Below are 24378 nucleotides of genomic sequence, written 5' to 3'. Positions count from 1 at the left end.
ACATAATTATGCCCACACATAATGCCCTGCTGAAAGGACAATGATGGCAAGTAGGTGAGCCCAAGAGGGCAACATATCAGCACAATAATCACATCAAATAGGGTAATGCTGTTTTATAAGGTGTGCACTGTATGAAACCCCATGCCATGCGGGGCATGTGGGCTGCAAGGCAGCCACATGGCACCAGGCCCACACAGTGCATGCCGACCTAAGGATCCTGCAGAGTATGCACAATTATGCACGGGAACACACCTCATGCTATCACCAGATAACATCAACCTGAAAGATGGAAACTGATGCCCCCAAGGGGCAAAATAGCCAATATGGTGCACCTATAAAAAGGTGTACAAATACCGCATAGGAGAGAACTGTAAACATATATCCACAGCCCTCTCTGTCTCCGAGGCCACACAGAGCGAGGAGGAGCTCCTCACCTCATGTGGACAGGTTGACAGAATGGTCATGCTAATAGACAAAATATGGAGGACGGGATGGTGCCATCCCCTAACCACCATTATATGTTGCAACATATGTAATGACTGTATAGGTGGAAAGACATGAATTATAGACATGGATCGACATAATCCCGTGGGGCAAGAGGGTTAGGCACATGAGCCCAGTAATTTGTCGTGTGTCACTGTGGAAATAACACATTAGGCATAATACACAATTAGGTTTCAAAAGTCAAAACAAAAATAATATATCCAATTCCACCAGACCATATCCCTTAGGTCAAAAAAGCAAGGAAGGAAGACGTGCATATATATCCATGAGATGTCATTTGTAGTCTCCAATATAGCTAAAGTTTTTATGTTAAGGGTCCAAGGGTAGTTCCAACGTTTCTCCAGTCCCACAAATGTCGTACCGGCATGGTAATGGTTACATGGTGGCAACATATAATTTTCTCATAGATTAAAATTCGAAGAAGTATCAAATGCCAACGTAACAATGGACACCAGGCAAGTTTGTAAAGGACACAGTTCCCAGAGGTTATTTCTTCCTCCCATCTAAAATGATAAAGTAGATGATGAATATGATGGAAAAAATATATATATACCAACATAGGAAGTGCCAATTGGTCACTTGGAACTTTTAACCCAAAAAACCTGAAAAAATGAGTTCCTCATTCAACCCAAAAGGGGCTGTTGAATGCAGTTCATAGATCCAGCGTGATTCTATTTATAACAATCTCTTAGTTAAATTGTCACCTCTCCCTGATCCACTAATTTTTTGGAGGCCCACAATGCGGGTATCAATAAGACTGCCCCCATGGTGATCGAGAAAATAGGAGGCTACTGAGGTGAGTGTTCTTCCCTTCTTGAGATCCACTGCTGCCAAATTAATGGTTGAGAAATGTTTTTGTACCCGCTTCCTTAATTCCTGTGAGGTCTGGCCCACATAAATTTGATGGCATGGACAGATAATAGCGTAAACCACGCATTTGGTCTTACAATTAATGTAGCCCTTCAGTTGGTATGTTTTATTATCTAAGGGGTTGATGAATCTGTCTCGAGTGGGGTGCATGTATTGACATACACTACAATCCCCACAGGGAAAGGAACCTTTGAGTATGATACCCCTATTACGTTTGTGCGTGGGTCTCAGGAAGTGACTTCTGGTCAAAATGTCCCTCAGATTGGGAGCTCTTCTAGCAGTCAATAAAGGACGGTCAGTTATAACAGAAGATGTTTGACGATCCGTTTTTAATACACCCCAATGTTTGTTAAGAACATTCCTCACCTCATCCCATTGGTCCATGTAGTTGGTGATGAACCGAAGGTCCAGGTTCTGAGATTTATTCTTGGGAGTAAGGAGGGTCTCCTGTGTCTGAGTTTTGGCTCGTTGATAAGCTCTGGAGATCATCTTTTTTTGGAAAACCCCTTGTTCTGAAACAATGTGTGAGGTCCTTGGCTTGGTGACAAAAATCTTCATTCTGGATACACTTTCGTCTAGCTCTCAGAAACTGTCCAACGGGAACTCCTTGTCTGGTGTGGAATGGATGAAAACTTGAAAATGAGAGAAGATTATTGGTGGCGGTGGGCTTCCGATACAGGTCCGTTAAGATCCGTTCTCCATGGATAGAGATCTTCAGGTCCAAAAAGGTAGCTGAGGTAGCTGAGGTGGAATAGGTAAGAAAAATGTTTAGTGAATTCATATTAAGAAATTAAAAAAATTGTCGACACTCCTCTACGCTACCCGACCAGATGAAGAATACATTGTCGATGTATCTGTACCAATGGTGAATGAACCTCTTGAACCAATCTGAGGGAAAAACTACGGTGTCCTCCCACCACCCCAAAAAAAGATTAGCAAAGATTGGAAGTTTGCTAGAGAGCATTTGGATGATCCAGAAGAGTTTTGGGAGAATGTCATATGGTCAGATGAAAACAAAGTAGAACTGTTTGGTAGAAACACAACTCGTTGTGTTTGGAGGAGAAAGAATCCTGAGTTGCATCCAAAGAACACCATACCTACTGTGAAGCATGGGGGTGGCAACAACATGCTTTGGGGCTGTTTCTCTGCCAAGAGACCAGGACGACTGATCCATGTACATGAAAGAATGAATGGGGCCATGAATCATGAGATTTTGAGTGCAAACCTCCTTCCATCAACAAGGGCATTGAAGATGAAAAGTGGCTGGGTCTTTCAGAATGACAATGATCCCAAGCACACCGCCATGGCAATGAAGGAGTGGCTTCGTAAGAAGCATTTCAAGGTCCTTGAGTGGCCTAGCCAGTCTCCAGATCTAAACCCCATAGAAAACCTTTTGAGGGAGTTGAAAGTCCGTGTTGCCCAGCAACAGCCCCAAAACATCACTGCTCTAGAGGAGATCTGCATGGAGGAATGGGCCAACATACCAGCAACAGTGTGTGCCAACTTTGTGAAGACATACAGAAAATGTTTGACCTCTGTCATTGCCAACAAAGGATTTATAGCAAAGCATTGAGATGAACTTTTGTAATTGACCAAATACTTCTTTTCCACCAAAATTTGAAAAAAATTTCTATCCAAATCAGACAATGTGATTTTCAGGATTTGTTTTCTCATTTTGTCGCTCATAGTTGAGGTCCACCTCTGATGTGAATTACAGGCCTCTCATCTTTTTAAGTGGGAGAACTTGCACAATTGGTGGCTGACTAAATATTTTTTTCCCCACTGTATATTTATTCATGAACAAAAACACAACTTATAACTGGTATTTCTTATAGCTTAGGACCTTGGCACCTTGTCTGTTATCTTGCAAAGTGAAAGTAAAGTGTTCTCCAGCTACACACACTGAACAGGAACTTCCTGTATTTTTTTTTTTTTTTTTAATAATAATACATTATTGGCAATATACCGTAACACTATTGCAGGAGACAGAAACCCATGCACTATTAAACAGCAATATATAGTAGTTGATGCAATATATGCAATAATAAACATTATTTCAACACCCATACTCAACAACTACTTATCCTGTTAGTCAAATAGTGGTTCTGAATTCTTCAAATTTGGCTTTTGGAAGTGGCTTTGTCACAACATCCGATTTCATCTGGTCAGTCTTGCAATAAAATACTCAATTGTGCCACGTTCTATCAAATCATGCAGGTGATGATGTTGAAAGGGTATCTGTCACCCCTTGGGAGATATCAGACCTCTAATATGGGGATACAGGTTATAGAAAAGTAAATCTATGCATGCCTGTATGGCCCATAGTAGAAGTCTGCTTGCAGAGAAATGTAGCTTAATAATATCTGTTTTCACATGTTTGGCGTTCCCCGGACGCCAAGAAATTCCTGCCTATCTGATTAGGAAGTCCAGAAATTCCCGCCTAACTGTTTATTTAGCATGTTCCCCCCTTCCTCTGCACTGCACAGGGCCCTGTGACGTGCACTCTTCTCATTGACATCCCGCGCATGTGCAGAACATCAGGAGCGCTTCTTTTTCTCCTGGCCCCATTGTTCTCTGCAGTATTCTAATGTGCAGTGCGCCGGGAAGTCATAGTGACTCACTGTGACTCCCCAGCGTGCTGCGCATTAGAACACTGCAGAGAACAATGGGGCCAGGAGAAAAAGAAGCGCTCCTGATGTTCTGCACATGCGCGGGATGTCAATGAGAAGAGTGCACGTCACAGAGCCCTGTGCAGTGCAGAGGAAGGGAGGAACATGCTAAATACACAGATAGGCGGGAATTTCTTGGCGTCTGGGGGACGTCAAGCATGTGAAAACAGCTTTTATAAAACTACATTTCTCTGCAAGCAGACCTCTACTATGGGCCATACAAGTATGTATAGATTTACTTTTCTATAACCTGTATGCCCATATTAGAGGTCTCAAATCTCCCGGGTGGGTGACAGATTCCCTTTAATGTCAATTCTCGCATTGATCTTCTCCCTGCAAATTTAATGTATCCTTGGTTGTCTTCATAAATCACCATCAGTTGCCTTGATGGCTTACCAAGATCGCCTAATAATTGGTTTAACCATATGACCTCTTGACTTGTGTGGGCTACAGACCCTCTGCTTCTGTAGATGACAAGGCTACAGACACCTGTTTTCTGCTAGACCAAGAAATTTAACTTTCTCCAAGCTTGAACAAATAGCCATTTGTTGATTTATGATCACTTAAGTCACCAGCCCAGTCTGCATCCACATAGCCTGTGAGTTTTAGATCTTCGGTTGCAGATGTCCTTAAATTTATGTCTTGAGTTTCTTTCCAATATCAAAGAACTGGCATTCCTTCCTCTTTTGGTGCATTTTTTCCACATATCTGTAGAGAATTCCAATTGTTGCTGTGAGATCCGGTCGAGTCATAAATGCTATGTATAGAAGTTCCCCCACTGCATGTCAGTATTTCTCATTGTTAGGTAACAGATCATCTTCTCCTTCCAATAATTCCAATTGGGTTGATATACCTTTGGCTTCTGACATTCCAAACTGATTCAGAAATTAGTTAATTTTTGCACTTTGGTTTAGAAGAAAGCTTTTATCTTCTTCTCTTTGCGCCTGGATTCCTAGTTAATAGGTCACATTTCCAAAGTCTTTAGTTTCAAATGTTGATTCAGAATTGTAGTCATCCTTGCAATACATAATTATTATACAATATTTTAAATGATCATATTTGGTCACAAAGAGTCATAAATCTGGATAAGAAAAAATCAGCGACTGAAATAAGAACTTTTTAATTTTTAATTTTTCACCTTGTTGTCTTAACACGTCGTATGATTTATCACTTCATGCTACTTTGAGCATAATATAATTAATAACACTACATACAGTAATTGTCATTAATTTTAATGTTGTTGAAATTAATACAATATATGACTATATCATTTACATAACGTAATCATAACATGCAGAGTTACTAATGAGATACAATACAGTGTGTTTCTATTAAAGACCGATTTTTATATTCACTTTTTACTGCATGATGAATTTTCTTTAACTCCTTTAAAACCCAAGAAGTATTAATACGTATCTGCGCCCTGGGCTTTAAGAGCCTGACACATATTAATACGTCTTTGAGATCGCGCCCGAACACAGGATGTGCGGGCGCGATCGCCGCCGGGTGTCAGCTGATTGTCACAGCTGACACCCGGTGCTATGTGCTGGGAGCGGTCCCGCACCGCTCCCAGCACATTAACCCCCGCAATGCTGCAATTGAAGTCAATCGCAGCATTGCGGTGGCAAGGGGAGGTGATCGGGATGCTCACCTCTCCTGCTGGCCTCCAGAGCTGTCTACCGCCGCTTCCCGGATGTTGCACGCCGACCCGATGTCGTCATGACAACATCCGGGTCACCAGACAGCAGGAAGATATTTTGGTCATGCGCAATGCATGACCAAAATATGTTCTGGATCTGCAGCACTGACAGACTGTATAGCACAGGCATGGTGCTGCAATTCTGTGCTATACAGGCGATCAGAATAAAAAAAGTGAAAGTCCCGTAGTTGGACAAATAATAAAAGTAAAAAAGTGTCAGAAAGTGAAAAAAACTATAAAAAAAAAATTGTAACATATAAAAAAATAAAAAAAAATTATCCACCAAAAATAAAAGTTTAATGTACCCATCGATAAATATTATTATGAAAAAAAAAAAACAATAAAAGTACACATATTTGGTATCGCTGCGTCTGGTACAACCTGACCTATAAAACTGTCCCACTAGCTAACCCCTTTAGTGAACACAGTAAAAAAATAAATAAAAAACTAAGCAAAAAACAATGCTTTATCATCATACTGCCAAACAAAAAAAAGAATAACACACGATCAAAAAGACGAATATAAATAAAAATGGTACCGCTGAAAACGTCATCTTGTCCCGCAAAAAAACAAGCTGCAATACAGCTCCATCAGCCGAAAAATAAAAAAGTTATAGCTCTCAGAATAAAGCAATGCAAAAAAATATTTTTTTCTATAAAATAGCTTTAATTGTGTAAAAGCGCCAAAACATAGAAAAACTATATAAATGTGTTACCGCTGTAAACTTATTGACCTGAAGAATAAAGCTACCTTATCAATTTTTCCACACGCGGAACAGCATAAAATTTTTTTTTAAAAATAAACAATTCCTGAATTGTTGGTTTTTGTTTATTCTGCCTCCCAAAAATCGGAATAGAAAGCGATCAAAAAATGTCACGTGCCTGAAAATTGTACCAATAAAAACGTCAACTCATCCCGCAAAAAACAAGCCATCACATTACTCTGTAGGCCAAAATAAGGAAAAATTATACCTCTCAAAATATGGCAATGCAAAAACTAGATTTTACAAAAAAATGCGTCTTTTAGTGTGTGACAGCTGTCAATCATAAAATCCCGATATGATTCTGGTATCGCTGTAGTCGCACCGACCAGAAGAATAAAGTCGTCAAATCACTTATACCGCACAAGGAACGGCATAAAAAATAAACTCTCGGGTTAGGGTTGTTCTAGGGTTAGGGTTGGGCAAGGGCTAGGGTTGGGGTTGGGGTTAGGGTTGGGCTAGGGTTAGGGTTGGGCTAGGGTTGGGCTAGGGTTAGGGTTGGGTTAAGGTTGGGGTAGGGTTAGGCTAGGGTTAGGACTGGGATTTTTTTCAAAAGTAAAATAAAAAGATGATGATATGGTGACTACTGTTGTGCACAAGTGCTCACTACTTGAATTTACATCGGGTGCTCAGGTATGCACTGAGTATCTCGGGTGCTCGAGTGACATGCTCGAGTCTCCGCGCCATATGCTTAGCGGCCAAAAAACCTCACGGGGATTGCCTGCCATGCACGAGTGATCGCAGCATGTTTTTTTTGGGTGTCTAATAACCGTGAAACATGTGGGCGGGGACTCGAGCATGTCACTCGAGCACCCACGATACATGGTGCATACCTGAGTACCCGATGCGAATTCAAGTAGCGAGCACTTGCACTCAAGACTAATGACAACTTATTCAATATGATGACCTAATGTTATCAAATTCTGTGTCGTACCTCTGGGTTCAAAATGTTCACTATACCCCTTGATAAAATCCTTGCGGGGTGTAGTTTCCAAAATGGGGTCACTTGTGGGGGGGGTTTCCACTATTTAGGCACATCAGTGGCTCTCCAAACGCTACATGACGTCCGCTCTCGATTCCAGCCAATTTTGCGTTCAAAAGTAACACAGCGCTCCTTCCCTTCTGAACTCTGCCGTGTGCCCAAACACTGTATTTTCCCCACATATGGGGTGTTGGCGTACTCAGGAGAAATTGCACAAAGTTTTTAGGGTCCATTTTATCCTCTTACCCTTGTGAAAATAAAAAAATTGTGGCTAAAACATAATTTTTGTGGAAAAAGTTAGATTTTTTTATTTTCACGACTCTATGCTTTAAACTTCTTTAAAACATTTGGGGGTTCAGGGTGCTCACCACACATCTAGATAAGTTCCCTGAGGGGTCTAGTTTCCAAAATGGTGTCACTTGTGGGGGGTTTCTACTGTTTAGGCACATCCGCTAATTATTCAAGCAAATTTTACAGTCAAAAAGTCAAACGGTGCTCCTTCCTTTCCGAACTCTCCTGTATGTCCAAGCAGTGTTTTTCCCCCACATATGGGGTATCTGCTTACTCAGGAGAAATTGCACAACAAACTACTTGGTGCAATTTCTCCTGTTACCCTTATTAAAATGCAAAATTGGGGCCTGAAAAACATTTTTGTGGGAGAAATGTGAACATTTTATTTTTACTGCTCAATGTTATAAACTTCTGTGAAGCACCTGGGGGTTCAAGGTGCTCACCACACATCTAGATATGTTCCCTGAGGGGTCTAGTTTCCAAAATTGTGTCACTTGTGGGGGGCTTCCACTGTTTAGGCACATCAAGGGCTTTCCAAACGCAACATGGCATCTGCTAATTATTCAAGCAAATTTTACAATCAAAAAGTCAAATTGCGCTCCTTCCCTTCCGAACCCTGCCGTGCGCCCAAACAATGGTTTTCCCCCACATATGGGGTATCTGCTTACTCAGGAGAAATTTCACAACAAACTGCTTGGTGCAATTTCTCCTGTTACCCTTATGAAAATGGAAAATTGGGGGCTGAAAAACATTTTTGTGGGAAAAATGCGAAAATTAAATTTTTACAGCTCAATGTTATAAACTTCTGTGAAGCACCTGGGGTTCAAGGTGCTCACCACACATCTAGTTAAGTTCCATGAGGGGTCTAGTTTCCAAGATGGTGTCACTTTTGGGGGGTTTCCACTGTTTAGGCACATCAGGGGTCCCCAAAACGCAACATTGCATCCGCTAATTATTCAAGCAAATTTTAGATTCAAAAAGTCAAATGGCGCTCTTTCCCTTCCGAACCCTGCCGTGCGCCCAAACAGTGTTTTTCCCTCACATATCGGGTATCTGCTTACTCAGGAGAAATTGCACAACAATCTACTTGGTGCAATTTCTCCTGTTACCATTATGAAAATGATAAATTGGGGACTGAAAAAAATTTTTGTGGGAAAAATGTGAAAATTGTATTTTTATGGCTCAATGTTATAAACTTCTATGAAGCACCTGGGGGTTCAAGGTGCTCACCACACATCTAGATAAGCTCCGTGAGGGGTCTAGTTTCCAAGATGGTGTCACTTGAGGGGGGTTTCCACTGTTTAGGCATATCAGGGTTCCTCCAAACGCAACATGGCGTCCGCTAAATATTCAAGCAAATTTTACATTCAAAAAGTCAAATGGCACTCCTTCCCTTCTGAACCCTGCCGTGCACCCAAACAGTGTTTTTTCCCCACATATTAGGTATCTGCGTGCTCAGCAGAAATTTCACAACAAATTTTGGGGTCCATTTTTTCCTGTTACCCCTGCAAAAATGAAAAAATTTGGGTCTAAATTAACATTTTTGTGAAAAAATTTAAATGTTAATTTTTTTCTTCCACATTCCAAAAATTCCTGTGAAGCACCTGAAGTGTTAATAAAGTTCTTGGATGTGGTTTTTTGCACCTTGAAGGGTGCAGTTTTTAGAAAGGTATCACTTTTGGGTATTTTCTGCCATAAAGACCCCTCAAAGTGACGTCAAATGTGGTGTGGTCCCTAAAAAAATGGTTTTGTACATTTTGTTGGAAAAATTAGAAATTTCTGGTCAACTTTTAACCCTTATAGCTCACTAATAAAAATTGTGCTGATGTAAAGTAGACATGTGGGAAATGTTATTTATTAACTTTTTTGTGAGACGTATCTCTCTGATTTAAGGGCATAAAAATTCAAATTTTGAAAATTGCAAATTTTTCAAAATTTTCACCAAATTTCCTTTTTTTTCACAAATAAATGCAAGTGATATCGAAGAAATTTTACCACAATCATGAAGTACAATATGTCACGAAAAAACAGTCTCAGAATCAGGGGGATCCGTTGAAGCGTTCCAGAGTAATTACCTCATAAAGTGACAGTGGTCAGAATTGTAAAAATTGGCCTTGTCATTAACGTGCAAACCACCTTGGGTTGTAAAGAGGTTAATCATGACACACACTGATCACTTACTTTTTTCAATGCATCCATCATGAATTGGTCTGGACAGACCATTTTAAGAACCTCACATATGTATATACTTTTTTCATTTTAATTTTTCAGGTATTCATATTCCTTTATCACTGATCATGGTCAAACAATATGTGAGTGCATTTATTGTTGCATTAAATAAGAAACATTTCATTTTTAAACTGATCATCCAGCTATAATGTTAAGTAGTGATCTTGAAATAAATAGTCACTACTGGAAGGTGACTGAAATATTCAGAGCCACCACTAGGGTGCAGCACAGCATGCTTCCATCCATGACCACGCCTCATGTCCATCTCACACAATGCATCATTTTGCTCTGACACTTCGAGCAGAGGATTGTGGGAGCGTAATGTCAGATACTGATACCGAGGTCAGCAACACCCAAAACCATGAAGGCAGTGGAAAAAAAAGGGGAAAATCCAGCAACCGCAAAAGTCATTAAAACATCACATTAATTTGAAGATTAAAACATGAAAAATAAAAATGTAAAAAATATGATAGTACAACGGTCGACGCGTTTTGAGCTACACTAGCTCTTAATCATAACAACTAACATGCAGGAGCTATGGAAATATACAGTTTATATATATTAATATACACTGTATATATTTGTTAAAGCAGTTTAAAGGAAACATATCACCCCAAGAAATGTTATTTACCTGCTGATATGGGGATATGTTCCAGGTAAAAAGCATGCTTGGTGCATGGGGCTGGTTGTAAAACAATGTGCTGGATAGTGATTAAGTAGTGAACGGTGACTATACCAACTCCCTGAACTGCCCTGAGATAAAGTTTTTAGAATAAACTGTTATATTAATGAGGATTAATGCTAATTATTTTATTTTACTTTATTCTTCTATTCTTCTATTCTAGTAGTCTCTACAGCAGCATATCTTTAAAGAAGAAACCTGGGAGTCTGAACTGAAACGTAATTTGATGTGCATGCAAAATGTAAATGCATGTTCACATAAGGCAACTAGACAGAGAAAAACCAAAGACAAGGAAAATACCCAAATAACTGGAAGTAAATGGATAAATCGCACAGTGCAAAAATGATCATAAATAATAAAGGGTTTTTAGTTAACATAATTTTGATCAAAATAATGTAAAAGCCATCCCACCACGTCACGGTAACCCTTATGGGACAGTCCTAACTCTAATATTAAAACCTTACCATTTGTCAAGTGACATACATATGGACAAGGGCAGAGAGACTGAACCCCTAGTAGAAACATAGACTTGAGGCAGCATGAACCTTTCAGCTCAGACAAAGGGCAGCCACACCCTTTATATGCACTAAAGCACACTAAACTGGAAAGAAAAAACCTAGGAGTCTGAACTGAAACGTAATTTGATGTGCATGCAAAATGTAAATGCATGTTCACATAAGGCCACTAGACAGGATATGTTTCAGGTAAATAGCATGCTTGGTGCATAGGGCTGGTCGTAAAACAATGTGCTGGATAGTGATTAAGTAGTGAATGGTGACTATACCAACTCCCTGAACTGCCCTGAGATACAGTTTTTAGAATAAACTGTTATATTAATGTGAATTAATGCTAATTATTTTATATTACTTTATTCTTCTATTCTTCTGTTCTAGAAGTCTCTACACCAGCATATCTTTGTGTACCTTTTAATCTCTGCAGTTTCTCCCCCTTTCCCTCTCCATAGACTTGTAGCAGAAGATAATTTGATCCCTCATTGAAGGCAGATTTGTTTACAGTTTTAAGGTTATTTTAGAATAAGCTTTTTTATGTGTACATAAGGAATAATGCTATTTATGGCCACTGTATGACTTTTTCCTTCTGTAATAGAAGTCGTACTTGCAGCTTATCTTTCTGTACCTTTTTCTCCATTCAGTTTCTCTGCCCCTTCAATCCCAATAGACTTATAACAGATAGTAATTGTATCCATTACCAAAGAAAGACTTGTGGACATATTTAGGGTATGCTCACACTAGCATATAAAAAATCGGTCCCATTCTCGTCTCTGAGAATCGGACAAATTACTCTAAACCCATATGTTATTCTGTGTGTAATGCGAATGTAATCCGAGTATGTCAATTTTTTCTTGCATGCTAAATATACACCATCCATATGAAATCCGTTTTCAATGCAATTTCAAACTTGTGTTTTAAATAGTGTTGAGCGAGTATGTTCTGTTCCGAGTATGCTCAGGCCGAGCTCCGAGTATTTACAGCTGCTCGGTGATATGGTTGAATCGCTCCCGTGTGCATGATTTGCAACTGTTTGACAACTTTATTACATGTGAGGAATGTGTAAGAAATAGACATTCTTAACATGAAATAAAGCTGTCAAACAGTTGCAAATCATGCACACAGGAGCGATTCAACCATATCACTGAGCAGCTGTCAATACTCGGAGCTCGGCCCGAGCATACTCGGCGAAAGGGTTAATAGAACATACTCGCTCAACACTAGTTTTAAAGCAAAATCACTAAGAATTTAAGGGCCTGATGGATTCTTTAAAATAAAGCTAGAAAAACACAAACCACAACACCCTTCATTGAAAGCATATCCATAAAATCCATTATTGGGTTATCCTCCTCAAATATGACGCTTGTGGCTTGTTTTCTTTTTGAGCGGTAGACAAACATGTCTTTCCATTAATCATTCAACCAAATTGAGCTGGTCCTTTTTTACTAGGTGTTGTCTACACAGTTTGGTGAGCATTACCCAAAAATCATAAGTCATATGTGTTTATTTTAGTTGTACGTGATTGTTTGAAAAAAAAAACCACAAACAACAAGACAGGATAAATGAAATATATTTTTTGATACCAAAAAAAAAGCCAAAACTCTAATGGCAGCTTTAAGATAAAGAAAATGAGAAAAAAAACATAAAAAAAGGAAATAGGGGTTAACAGACTAAAAAAAAACATTAGAAATTCTAATAAGTTGAGGGGGATTTGGATTGATGGGCAGGATTGGGGCAAGTAGGAGGTTGGTTTGCTGGCCGTGGTCGTGGAACAAAGCATGTGGTGTAAGGAATATGGTTATACAAAGGAAGGCAGGCTGAGTCATAGTGGGCCCATGGTATGGCCTATCTCTTACATTTTATGGTCCCTCCTGTTTGGGATACCTGCCGCAAAGGTGCAGAAATTGACACCCAGTATAGGCATGGCTGTAGGAGGCTGGTCCATTCAACTCAGTGTTGCAACACTCTGGTGACCTGACTGGGCAGCCATTGGTAGCTGTGATGCTGGAACTTCTGGTGGTGGAGGGTGCTGAGGCGATGCTGGTGGGTTTTCTGCTGGCAGTTGTTGGTCTGGAGGAAGCAGCATGTGGAGATGGTTCAAGGGAAACATCTGCCACCTATCCAGAAACTCATGCATAACATGGGGGTCATTGGGAGGGGTAGATGCATCTATTAGAAATTGAAATGCTGGCCTTGTCCACAGCCTGATAGGTCTGGGAATGTCTCACAATTACTGGTCAGGCTCCAGCTAAAAGCCTTCTCCCCATCATCATTCACAGTGCATGATTGGTAGCTGGTACAGTAACACCATTATTGGCATCGCACCTGCTGCTGGTACTGGTGAGGTGCCACCTATGTCTTGCTCATAGGGGATTGTGGGAAGCTTGGGGATTGGTGTTCAATGGCAGAGTTGTACTGTTGCTCCGGACTTGCTCCTCTTCTTAGGGTTGTTTCTTGCTCCCGGTGGCGCTGCTGCTGCATCCTCTTGCACATCCCCAACAGGATCCAACGCCTCGGTTTTTAAGGCTGTGCCCTTTTTGCTGGATTGGAATCTGAAAGGGAAAAAAGTAATGTAAATACATATGTTCTTTACCCAATTATACAATACATTAAATACATGCCAAATCCATGAATGCAGATCTATAACTTGGGCCAGGAAATGGAGCCTGTCCATATAGAGGTAGGGTCTTTTTTTGGGTGCCGCGGAGGAGAAGCAGCTCCTCATTGATTCTCCTTGATATGTTAAGTTTGTTATCTTCATGGAGGGTTGTGACTTTTTTTTTTTTGGTTGCCAGGAGGATCCTGACTGTGAACTTCCTTGGCTTGGCTGATGCAATTTCCTGTTTCTTTTGAGATGTTTGTGTATAAATTGGAAGCTTTTCGGATGATCCATTTTCTTGTACCCATAGAATTGCATTGGTGAGTCTCAGCCGATATACACATCCACTCACAGCATGTTGCGATTTTTTACTCACGCCGAATATAGCTGAGAAAAAATACACAGATCTGCACTACCTCATTGAATAACATTGGTCTGAGTGAAATCTGATTTTTTCTCGCATTATACTCATCACATTTATATGCTAGTGTGAGTGAGACCTTAAAGGCATTCTGTGATCACAGAATGATTGTTCAAATCAATACAGGTGCTTGGTGCATCACGGCATGGCCAGCTATTTAAATACACCTTTCCACCTGTGCTTATTTTCCCTCTATCTCCACCCTTCTCTGGCTATATGAAGCCATAGCTGTCAAAGTATAGTGGAAGGGGAGATAGAGGGAAAACAAGCTGATAGAAAAGTGTAATGAAATGTTTGGGCCCACCATGATGCACCAAGCACATGTACTTGGTTTGAACAGTCATTCTGGGTTCACAGAAATTTTTTAAAGGGACTTTCCCATGGACAGAGTAGATCTTGGAATAAAAATGTTTCCCAATTGGAGGTGCTTAAAAATGTCCCTGTGCTGAGATAATCTTATAAATGTTCCCCTGCTGTGTACTGTGTAATGGCTGTGTCTGACCGTACAGGAACATGGTCTGATCATACCACAGCTCCTGGGCAGGGGAGGAAGCAAAAGGGTATACAGACCATACAGCCCGGGATCACAGCTGTTGATTTCTGTAAGGAAAAACATCTCCGTGCCTGTTTGAAAACTTGTTTTATCTCACAGAGAGCATCCTCTATGATCCCCTGTTGTCTGTATACTCTCTTTTGCTTCCTCCCCTGCCCAAGAAATGTGGTATATCCGACCATGTTCCTGCATTGTAATACACACCCGTTGCGCAGTAGCACATTTATAAGATTATCTTGGGAAAGGAACAATTTTTTTAACACATCCAATTGTGGATCTGTTATTTAAAATGTACTTTGTTCATGAGACAACTCCTATAAGCAGTTTTTCAGAGTGAATGATCAGTTGTGATAACAAAGGGAGGAAGAGGGAATTTCTCTTTATAAGATACAGTATATTACAAATGTTCTTATTTTTGCCTTGCAGTATTACATTTATGAAAAAAAAGTAGTTACTATTTAACTCTGAATATTTCAAGTTGATTGTTAGCATAAAGGGGTTTTCCAGTTATAGCATTTTGACCTCCAATGTCCTGCCCTCTTATGTCCAGCACTGCCTTCTCGCATTTGCTCTGGTCTTTGATTACTAGCTGCAGGCGTGACATCATTATTACAGTTTACATGACCACTGCAGCCAATCACTGAGCTCAATAGCTGTACTGATGTTAACATAGAGGCAGCGCTGGGCTTGGAGTGTGAGCAACATTGGATTTTACTATTTTAACCCAGTGCGGGGCTTTAGATTCCAGAAACCTATACCTGTGTAACCACCGTAACATCTGGCATTTCTGTTGCCTGATGGGTGGAAGAACCCATGGCTGTGGCATACCTCGCAAAGCAACAAATTGAAACAATTTTTTTTCTATTACAATGTAAAAAATATTTATATATATATATATATATATATATATATATATGTGTATATATATATATATATATATATATATATATCATTTATTTCTGCCTAATGATTTAACTTTCCATATATTTCTCAACATTCATAAACACACATTTTCTGTGAAATATGCTAGTTGACATTTTCTCACTAGGGATTCTAAGCTGCAACAGGTGTGAAAAGTGCTGATAAATCCAAGCAAGAAGCTTGCAGATGGCTATGTTATAAATTTTGCAAAGTGAGGATGATTAATTGATTTTGATGGCAAGGGTCTGGTGCTTGTTTTCATCACAATGTTACAATTTATTCATCAAGTAAGAGAATATTTCTTTTCTTGTATCAGACTCTCCCAGAAGACTAATCATGAATGAATATTGTCACAGTTTTATTTACTTGAATGATGTGTTCTTACACACTGTTGCAGATGGGAACATCGTGCTTTTGTGTTGATTACTTTGATTGATTACTCTCAAATTAAAGTCAGTGTTTAGGTGCACTCAGTTGGTTTTAGTCTAACACAGCTGCCATTTCCACACAGCTGACAGATGTCACTGGGTCTATTTCCACTTGGTTATGGTATTCAATCACACAGTCTTAAATTATTTTTTTTTTTCATATAGATCTCCCTAGGGATTCCAGTTTGCTGGTCCTGATGCAATTATAAGACTATTTGTAGCTTATCCTTCAGGCAGTTGAATGGACAAAGTGTTTGAACTGCTGTCAATAACAGTTCCACAAAATATATATATTGCATCTTGTGTAACATGATCAAATAAATGAAATAAAAAGATTTAACAATTTATTTGTCACAAGCTTTCTGGTTTTGAAGGGCACCAATAAACTCTATTCCCAAAGTATCATGCAGTACAAACACTAATCGTTTGGGTACAGTCTCTTGTATATACAGCATTGATATCAGATATTTGATATAGATGACCGACACCTGTCATGAGCATGTTTGTTCATGATGCAGGTAATATTTTCAGCATAGCATGCTCCTAAATTAACTTCTATCATATACATACAGTACCTTCCAAGCATGTGTAGTGGGTGTAATATTAAAGGGTTTATCCTATAACATGCTTATCCTCTCCACTGGATATGTTAAAAATTTCTAGTAGATGGTGTTCCAACCTCTTGAACCGGACATTATCTTTAGTATGTGGTAGCCAACCCATCTTGAGTCCTCTGTCCATAGAGAAGTTACTGCTTATTTGGCTGCATTCAAAAATACCATAGAAGGGAACAGAGATAGCTACGGATGAGCAGTCAGATTTCCATTCACAATAGCCATGAGAGAAAACCGGAGGATCCTCCTTTTAAGTAAGAACTTATATTAATCAACATTTATGGAATATGCTGAAAAAGATGGGGATAACCCTTCCTAGGTGTGATAACACAGCTTTTCTTCTTAATTATGCCAGACATACATTGCATAGGCCAGAAGCAAAATACCTTTATTTTTATGTTGACCTTAGAACTTGGGTTTTTCTTTGGTTGGTCAACACAGGCTATTGTTTGAATAATCCTAAATGTTAATCACTTGAGTTGATATTTGGTATTTTATGAATGGCTGTTATCTACAACGTATTGTCTGCCAGTTTTGCAATACAGCGATTCAGGGTCGTTGAACAATGGATATTTGCTAGATAAATTAAATAGCATTGTAGGGTGTTTGTCAATCAATATTAGGGGATGAGAGGTGGGTACTCGAACATTGTGAATTAATATCATGATCCCTGACCCTTGACCTGTGAATGATGGCTTGAAAGGGCAAAATGAGAACTATAAAAAGGGGATCTCTGTGTTTGTTCAGAGAGACTCTACAGGATGTCAGCCTAAGGAACCACAGCCCTGGCTGTGAGAATACAGAACTGCTCCATTGACCATTGCTGAACTCTCAGAGACGATTTGAAGAATCCCGGTTGGGACAATCAGGTCACCAGGCCACATATCTCATTGCCCAAATCCCGCTTGAGTCAGCAGAAGGGTGAGACTCTGTAATTTGCCCCATCTTGTGTTGCTGGGACTGTTGTAAATGTTATTGATTGCTGGTGGTTCAATAAATTATTGCCACACTGTTTATTATCACCGGTAAAAGAAAGCAGGTGTTCATTGGAATGAGCCCTGGTCCATGCAGTCCTTCTAAAGACCGCAGGGCCATCAGACAAGAGCACCCACTGCCTCCCCTGTCTTCACAATTGGTTTATACTATTGTCTCTTACTTAACTTTGTATTGGTGTTTTTAGGTTGAAGATCAAGCATTAATCACGATCAGATTAACCCACTTACACAACTTGCTGCCATTACCTACTACGTTCTGCATCAATAGGCACCCAATACACACATTACTTTTGAGAATTCATTTAAATTGGTGAACTTTCCTTAGGATTCAGTTGGTTATCAATATTAGGTATATGTTAGTCTGGCAATCTGCACCCCTGATAATCAGCTACTATCAACTTTGCAGGTGACTAGATGTACATATGGAATGGAACAGCACAGTTCAATATTGATTCAACTCAATAGACTGTTTAGAAGCCACCGACATGAACTGCAGCTCATTTCATATTCAATTAGGGATAGTGTTTTTTTATATTAATGAAACCCTTATGTATCTTTTTCAGGAGAAAAATAATAGCCAGTGCTCCAGTCCGATCAGTCTGTTCAGGTCCGATGACACCTAATGTGTCATGTGATGGCTCATTTGATATGGAAAGTCACATTTCACACAAACAGTTGTTCAGGTGCATGGTACAGGCACACTGTATAAAAATGGATGGCGCTGTAGAGTACATAATGAGTGAACACTATTTAAAAATGGAATGTTGTAAAAATAATAAGAGAGGACACTATATAACAATGGACAGAGCTATACATATTAAGTAGATTATAATAAGAGCGAGTACTTAGGAGAAAATACTGAATTAGTGTGGACATCACATCTGTCACTTCTATGTATGTATTAAATTTACCCTCAGGTGGATTTAAATGTGCCAGTCATTATTTCATTTAAATCTGTCTCACTACACACCTGATTGACTGAGGGATGGTCGGAGAACTGCTCCAAGTGTCCAAACATGGTGGATTGTGCTTCTTTTCAGTGCGTGGAGGTTACGCTGCAATGAAACGTGTAACAACACAGCATGTATAAGTATATGCATGCGTTTGTCCACACATGTGCACCTTGATTTCCTTTTGCTGGCTTATACTATGATCATGTGCTAGATTTGTGTGCTTTCTCAGTAATTAAGCACTTAAAAAACAATGGTTCGTTGCACTCTGCTAGTCATCCTGATCTTCCCAATGTTAAAGCAGTTTTGGCTTATGGACAATGCAAATTGCCTCTTCAGAGAGGAAGGAAACTTGAAATCTAGTGCCACTTATTGGAAGTAGCAAGCATAAAAGTCAATATTGACCCTTTAACAAGCCTTGCCATATAACTTACGATAAAAGCCAAACCAGAATCTCAATTTGCAGAAAATTTGGTGGCAGACAACACATTTGTACTTTTGCCACCCTGTTTCATCCCTTATGAGCCTATGTATTAACAATCTGTTTTTTTTAACATAATTTTCAAGTCCTGTATCTCAAGAAAAGAGAATGTCTAAGCATAATATATATAAATATTGTTAGCAACCATTATCAGTTGAATGTGAATACAATTGCTCTGCTGATTGCTTGCCTCCTGCTTTCCAGGCTAAAGCAAGGGAATTATTATCTTTGCTTAAAAGCAAACTCTCAGAAATCTTTGAAGGGTTGAAATCCTCCTCCAAATCCCTGTTTTCTAAAAAAATAAATAATGAAGTGAAATTTTGCTGAAACCTGTCTGTGTTTCCTGTGACATAGTTTTGTTCCTTGAAAGTGATGACTCTGTGTCCTCTGATGATGATTTTCCTGAATTGTACTAACTCTTTAAGAAAGGGAAGGTCCCTAAGCTAGTCTAAGCGATAAAATTATTCTTGAAACTGACAAACATATGAAATATACTTCAGAAAAACTGATACAAACTAGAGAGAAGGTTACACCAAGGTACCAAAATAAAGAACATAATTACCCTGTAAAGTTGTTTCTGCTTCCATACCGGTAGCCAAAGCCTTGAGTATTTGGCTTACACAGTGCTTAGTGCCCTCTGGATCAGCAATGGTGTGGAGACATACGATCCGAGCCACACTTATGTTCACTGCCCCCATACATCCTCTCTCTCTGGACCACAACAGGAAAAGATCCTTAAAATTCTTAAAACTATTAATAACAAAATCAAAATGGGAGTTTCCTTTCCACAGTCAAACAAAAAGCCAGGATTCAGGCTACAAATTGCTTTGGCAGATTACTTATATTCTAAAAGATTCCTTAAAAAAAAATTGTAATTCGAAGCTCAAACAAGAGCCTGTCCCCACTTATAGAAAAATGACACCTAGTCAACAAAACCCGGAGTTATGAATCCAGGACCTCAGTACCAAAAGTTTTGTACAATGCTAAGGCTGCGTGCCCACTATGTGTTTTTTAAGCATTTCCACAGCGTAATTTCCGCCGCGGAAACGCTTAAAAAATGCTTGTTAATAGGTCTGTAATTCGCAGTACGTCCATTAATTTTGCGGAATCGCGGCATTTTGGCCGCCATAGACTATCATTGAGATGCATAACATCCGCATGTATACAAGTATGCATGCGGATGTTATGTGATTCAATGCGTGGATGGTACCCGAGTCTGGAGAAGAGGAACTCTCCTCCAGACCCGGGTACCATAGTACCTCTAGTTAAAAAAGAATAAAATCAAAAAAACATATACTTACCTTCTGGTGGCCCCCTGTTTGCTCCCGGCGGCGCTGCTGGCTCTTCGGCTGCTCGCGGTGGTGTCAAAGGACCTTCCATGACGTCATTTAGTCATGTGACAGGACACGTGACCGCTGATGTCGGCGGTCGCGTGACCTGTCACATGACTAAATGACGTCATGGAAAGTCCTTTTTAGAGCACCTCGAGCTGCCGAAGACACCGGACGCACTGGAGAAGGAGACCGTGGGCCATCATAAGGTGAGAAAAATGTTTTTTTTTATTTTTTATCATTTGTATTCAATTTTTTACTATTGATGCTGCCTTTGCAGCATTGTAACTTGGTCACACAAAATAAATCCATGCCGGATGATGCTAAAATCGCTTGGAAAAGAGCTACACAAACGCATCTACCAGGCAGAAAAAGCGCATGTAAAATCCGCTTGCGTTTTTTTCTTCCAGGGAGATGCAGAAATGCTCAGGAAAAATCCGGAGCATTTCTGCTTCGTGGGCACAAAGCCTTAAACAATTCATCCCCCATTGGATTCTATTATCTAAACATGGGTAGGGGGTTTATTGTACCATTTTAGCTATTTCAAAGAAGGTATAAAAATGCTGACTAGTAATAGACATCACCTTGTTAAACAAATTCTTAGTAAAAAAATGTTTTAAAATGGTGATCAGTTGAGTCTAAAAGGTGTTTTCTGTAGTATCGGCGTCTCTGCCCCCTGACAGGCAGAGACGCCATCCCTCTTACTGCCGCGCTCCCCGCTGGGCGTCCTCCGGCACTCCTGCTTCTGCTGCTGCCTGCCAATGGCCGGAAGACTTCTCATATAAAAGGCACCTCCTCCAAAATGGAGGTTCCCGTCCAAGGTTGTAGCTTTGTGTGTTTACACTAGGACTACTGGACTCGTGACCCCGCCTAGAACTACTGAAAGGAGTCATTTTGACTCCTTGCTTGTTTTCGTTTATTTTTAGAGTTTCATTTGTGGTTATTTATTAATAATTATATTTTTTGTAATGTATTATTATTGTGAGATCCAACAGTAATGCTTTTGATTGTTTTTTTTCTGCTTTTCTTATTTTTCTACAGAAAATAACAATAATTATAATAGACGTTTTTCAAACATTTTTTTTTATTCAAGTGCACACATATAAACAACAACTGAAGAACAAAAAGGAGAGAAAATGTAGGTGGAGGAGCATAAAAATGAAAATATGGCGCAGAATTCACCTTCTAAACATTTGGTGTTTCGCATTTTAGGCATTGCCTTTGATTTATGGCAGTACATTGCCCACACAAAGACTTACCACAAGTCTTACAATTTCCGACAGATCTATTTTTCTTGCACTTTTCTTTGATCTGGCAAAATTTTGTTTGAACCATCGCTTCTGAGCATCTAGAAACTTGGGACGTGGAACCCTTTTCCCTATCTGTGACATAAGGACCACTCAACTCTCTCACAAGCGTTTGCAAAAATGCCTTGCGTGACATTTTTTGGTGGTTAATCTCCTTGAATATTATCCATGCATTTATACCCGCAAAGTCTAAGGCATTTTCAAATGCATGAACAGGCCATCTCCTTGTGCATGTTCGTGTGGTATATTTTCGTGCCATCTGATCCACTACATCTACTCCATATTTTGTTTCATTGTAAAACTTTACCGTTTCTGGAGTTTTTTTAGCGGAATCAGACGCAACAACAACATCTGGACGGACGGAACTCAAAATGACAACATTTTTGTTGGGCTTTCCTTGATATACTGTAAGTGTAAAATTGTCTTCATTTCTAAACACTTTAGTGTTGTACAGTTCCTCTTTCATGGATTTTATTTCTTTAGGCACTTCTCGCCTTATCTTGTTCAGTGTTCCCACGATGGTTGTTCCTTTGCTTTTTAGCTGTTTAGCTAATTTTACTGAAGTAAAATAATTATCGGTTGTAACATTGCGACCTTTTTTCAAAAACGGGTCCAATAACTTCATTACCACATGGTCAGCTAAATGGTCCTCAGCACGGCGTGTGTCATCTTTGCCTAGATAAGGGAAGCCATTTGCCAGATATTTGCTCCTCTTATCAACAGCTAGCCAATATTTGTGGCCATATTTATCTGGTTTGGAAGGCATGTACTGCGTGAATGGACACCTAGTTTTGCTTGGGAAGAGTTGCTCATCCACCGTTATGTATGGGCCAGGTTTGTAACACGCAATACAATTTTCAATAAACCTGTCCCACACAGTAGAAAATAGAGCAAACTTGTCCGTTTGCAGTCTCTCCGATCGAGTAGATTTCTCATCAAATCTGAGAAACCTCATAATTTCAACAAAGCGGTCCCTAGACATTGTCGCTTTGCAAAACGGTATTCCCCAGTCATTACACCAAATACTGCTAATCGAGTGACGGTTCGTGCCAGATATTCCACGATCATAGAATATCGCAATGAATGCATCTAGCTCCTCATCAGATAGAGTAAACTGTAAATTATTGTTCCTGCATGCTTCTGCAAGCGTACAGTTCTTTATATGTGTCAATATATATGAATCAAAAAATAAACGCCATGCGCTCAAAGGACTATCGATAATGATATTTCTTCTGGCGTATCCTGTAGGGCCAGGTGCTTCTCGAAGAATATTTTGGCTGTCACGCCTACCAGGCAAGTGTTCTCCAATTTCAACAGGTTTCCATTGAATACCATCCGCTGAAACTAGTATTCCTTCAGATTCGCCTTCTCTGGTGTTTGTTGTTGCATTACCTTCGCCGCCATCGTTATCTGTTGTTCTTTCATTTCTGGGACGTTTTGCTGATTTTTTCTGTCCACGACCAGGAGGATGGTCACGAGGCAACATAACTGCATGAGCCCGATCCCCAGTTGATGTGCTTGGAATATCTGTAAAATAGTTGATGAATATTTAGAATTTTTGTTTTGTAAGGGTCCGTGCACACTGGCTGGATTAGCGGCGGAATATCCGACCGGATATTCTCACCACAATCCGGCCCGTACCTGCCCGCTCAGGTACAGAGCGGAGTTTCATACCTGAAGCTCCGCTCCGAACCCCGGGCTGGAGCCGCTGTCTGGGACGGAGCCGTGCTCGCGCGTAAGCAAGCGCTGCTCTGTCCCTGACAGCGGCTCCAGCCCGGGGTTCGGAGCGGAGCTTCAGGCATGAGCGGGCAGGTACGGCCTGTATTGCGGCAAGAATATCCAGATGGCTATTCAGCCAGAATTCTGCTAGTGTGCACAGGCCCTAACTCAGTGTGTGGAAGAACAAATAAATACACATAACTACTTACCTTCTGGATTTGTTCCTTCTGAGTCTTCAGATTCACTTGATATGTTCTGAGGAATGAAATCTTCATCACTGTCAGAATCAAATACATGTTCCTGCAATTCGGATTCCGTTTCATCCTCCGGTATGGATTGCAAAGTAGCCAGAATATCCTGAGGCTTTATCAAACGTCTTCTCTCCATATTCCTCACAAATTCCATAATTCTATATAGTTCCCTGCTGAAAAATAGAAATGAAATGAAAACTAAAAGAAATAATAACTGTTCTGCCACCTTCAAAAGTAGGTGGGCTGAATCAGTTGACAGACAGCTAAACTATTTCATAACAATTCATACCTGTATGAGTCTTCAGAGCTCGTATGTCTGCGTCTGTTCTCTTTGTCTCTTCAGCTGAACTGAAAGTAAAGTTACTATCCAGAATACTGTCTCCTGCTAGGACCTTAGAAAAACACCACCCTTCATTAGCATAAGATAAGAGTCTAGAGTAAACAAGCTATTTTGTTCAGCATTACACAGTAATACAAGCAGGTAAAACACAAGGAAAATGTGAAAAGTTGACATGTAAATTGAACTACATCTATATGAACATCAGGGTAAATAAGACAGAGTGAAAAAATTATGCACAAAACTTTATAGCAACATTTAGTGACAAAAGGACCT

At 39.9% G+C, this 24378-nt stretch overlaps 1 protein-coding gene across 1 annotated transcript; it reads right to left on the bottom strand.

Annotated features, from left to right (window-relative positions):
* Positions 1-1795: 1795 nt before the first annotated feature.
* Positions 1796-23935, bottom strand: LOC141272166 (uncharacterized). The gene is made up of 9 exons (XM_073682982.1): positions 23724-23935; positions 22248-23322; positions 19720-19907; positions 19348-19449; positions 17118-17173; positions 16797-16978; positions 13612-13747; positions 11824-11866; positions 1796-2115 (listed from the first exon to the last, which is right to left on the bottom strand). The coding sequence occupies exons 1-9, from the start codon at positions 23917-23919 to the stop codon at positions 1796-1798; spliced, it is 2298 nt and encodes a 765-aa protein (XP_073539083.1). The 5' UTR covers positions 23920-23935.
* Positions 23936-24378: the final 443 nt, after the last annotated feature.

The sequence above is a fragment of the Phyllobates terribilis genome, unplaced genomic scaffold, assembly GCF_046119375.1.
Source record: "Phyllobates terribilis strain yellow unplaced genomic scaffold, ASM4611937v1 Scaffold_1__5_contigs__length_1240528914, whole genome shotgun sequence".
Taxonomy (NCBI): Eukaryota; Metazoa; Chordata; class Amphibia; order Anura; family Dendrobatidae; genus Phyllobates; species Phyllobates terribilis.
This window is presented reverse-complemented; position numbering and strand designations above follow the sequence as displayed.

Excerpts from the sequence above, each read along its gene's own strand:
- LOC141272166 (XM_073682982.1), bottom strand. The coding sequence starts at position 23,919 with ATGGAATTTGTGAGGAATATGGAGAGAAGACGTTTGATAAAGCCTCAG. Across the intron at positions 19,450-19,719 it reads AGCAGAAACAACTTTACAGG|AAAACAGGGATTTGGAGGAG; the intron begins GTAATTATGTTC and ends TTATTTTTTTAG. Across the intron at positions 17,174-19,347 it reads TTTAGCCTGGAAAGCAGGAG|CCTGTGTTGACCAACCAAAG; the intron begins GCAAGCAATCAG and ends TTCAAACAATAG.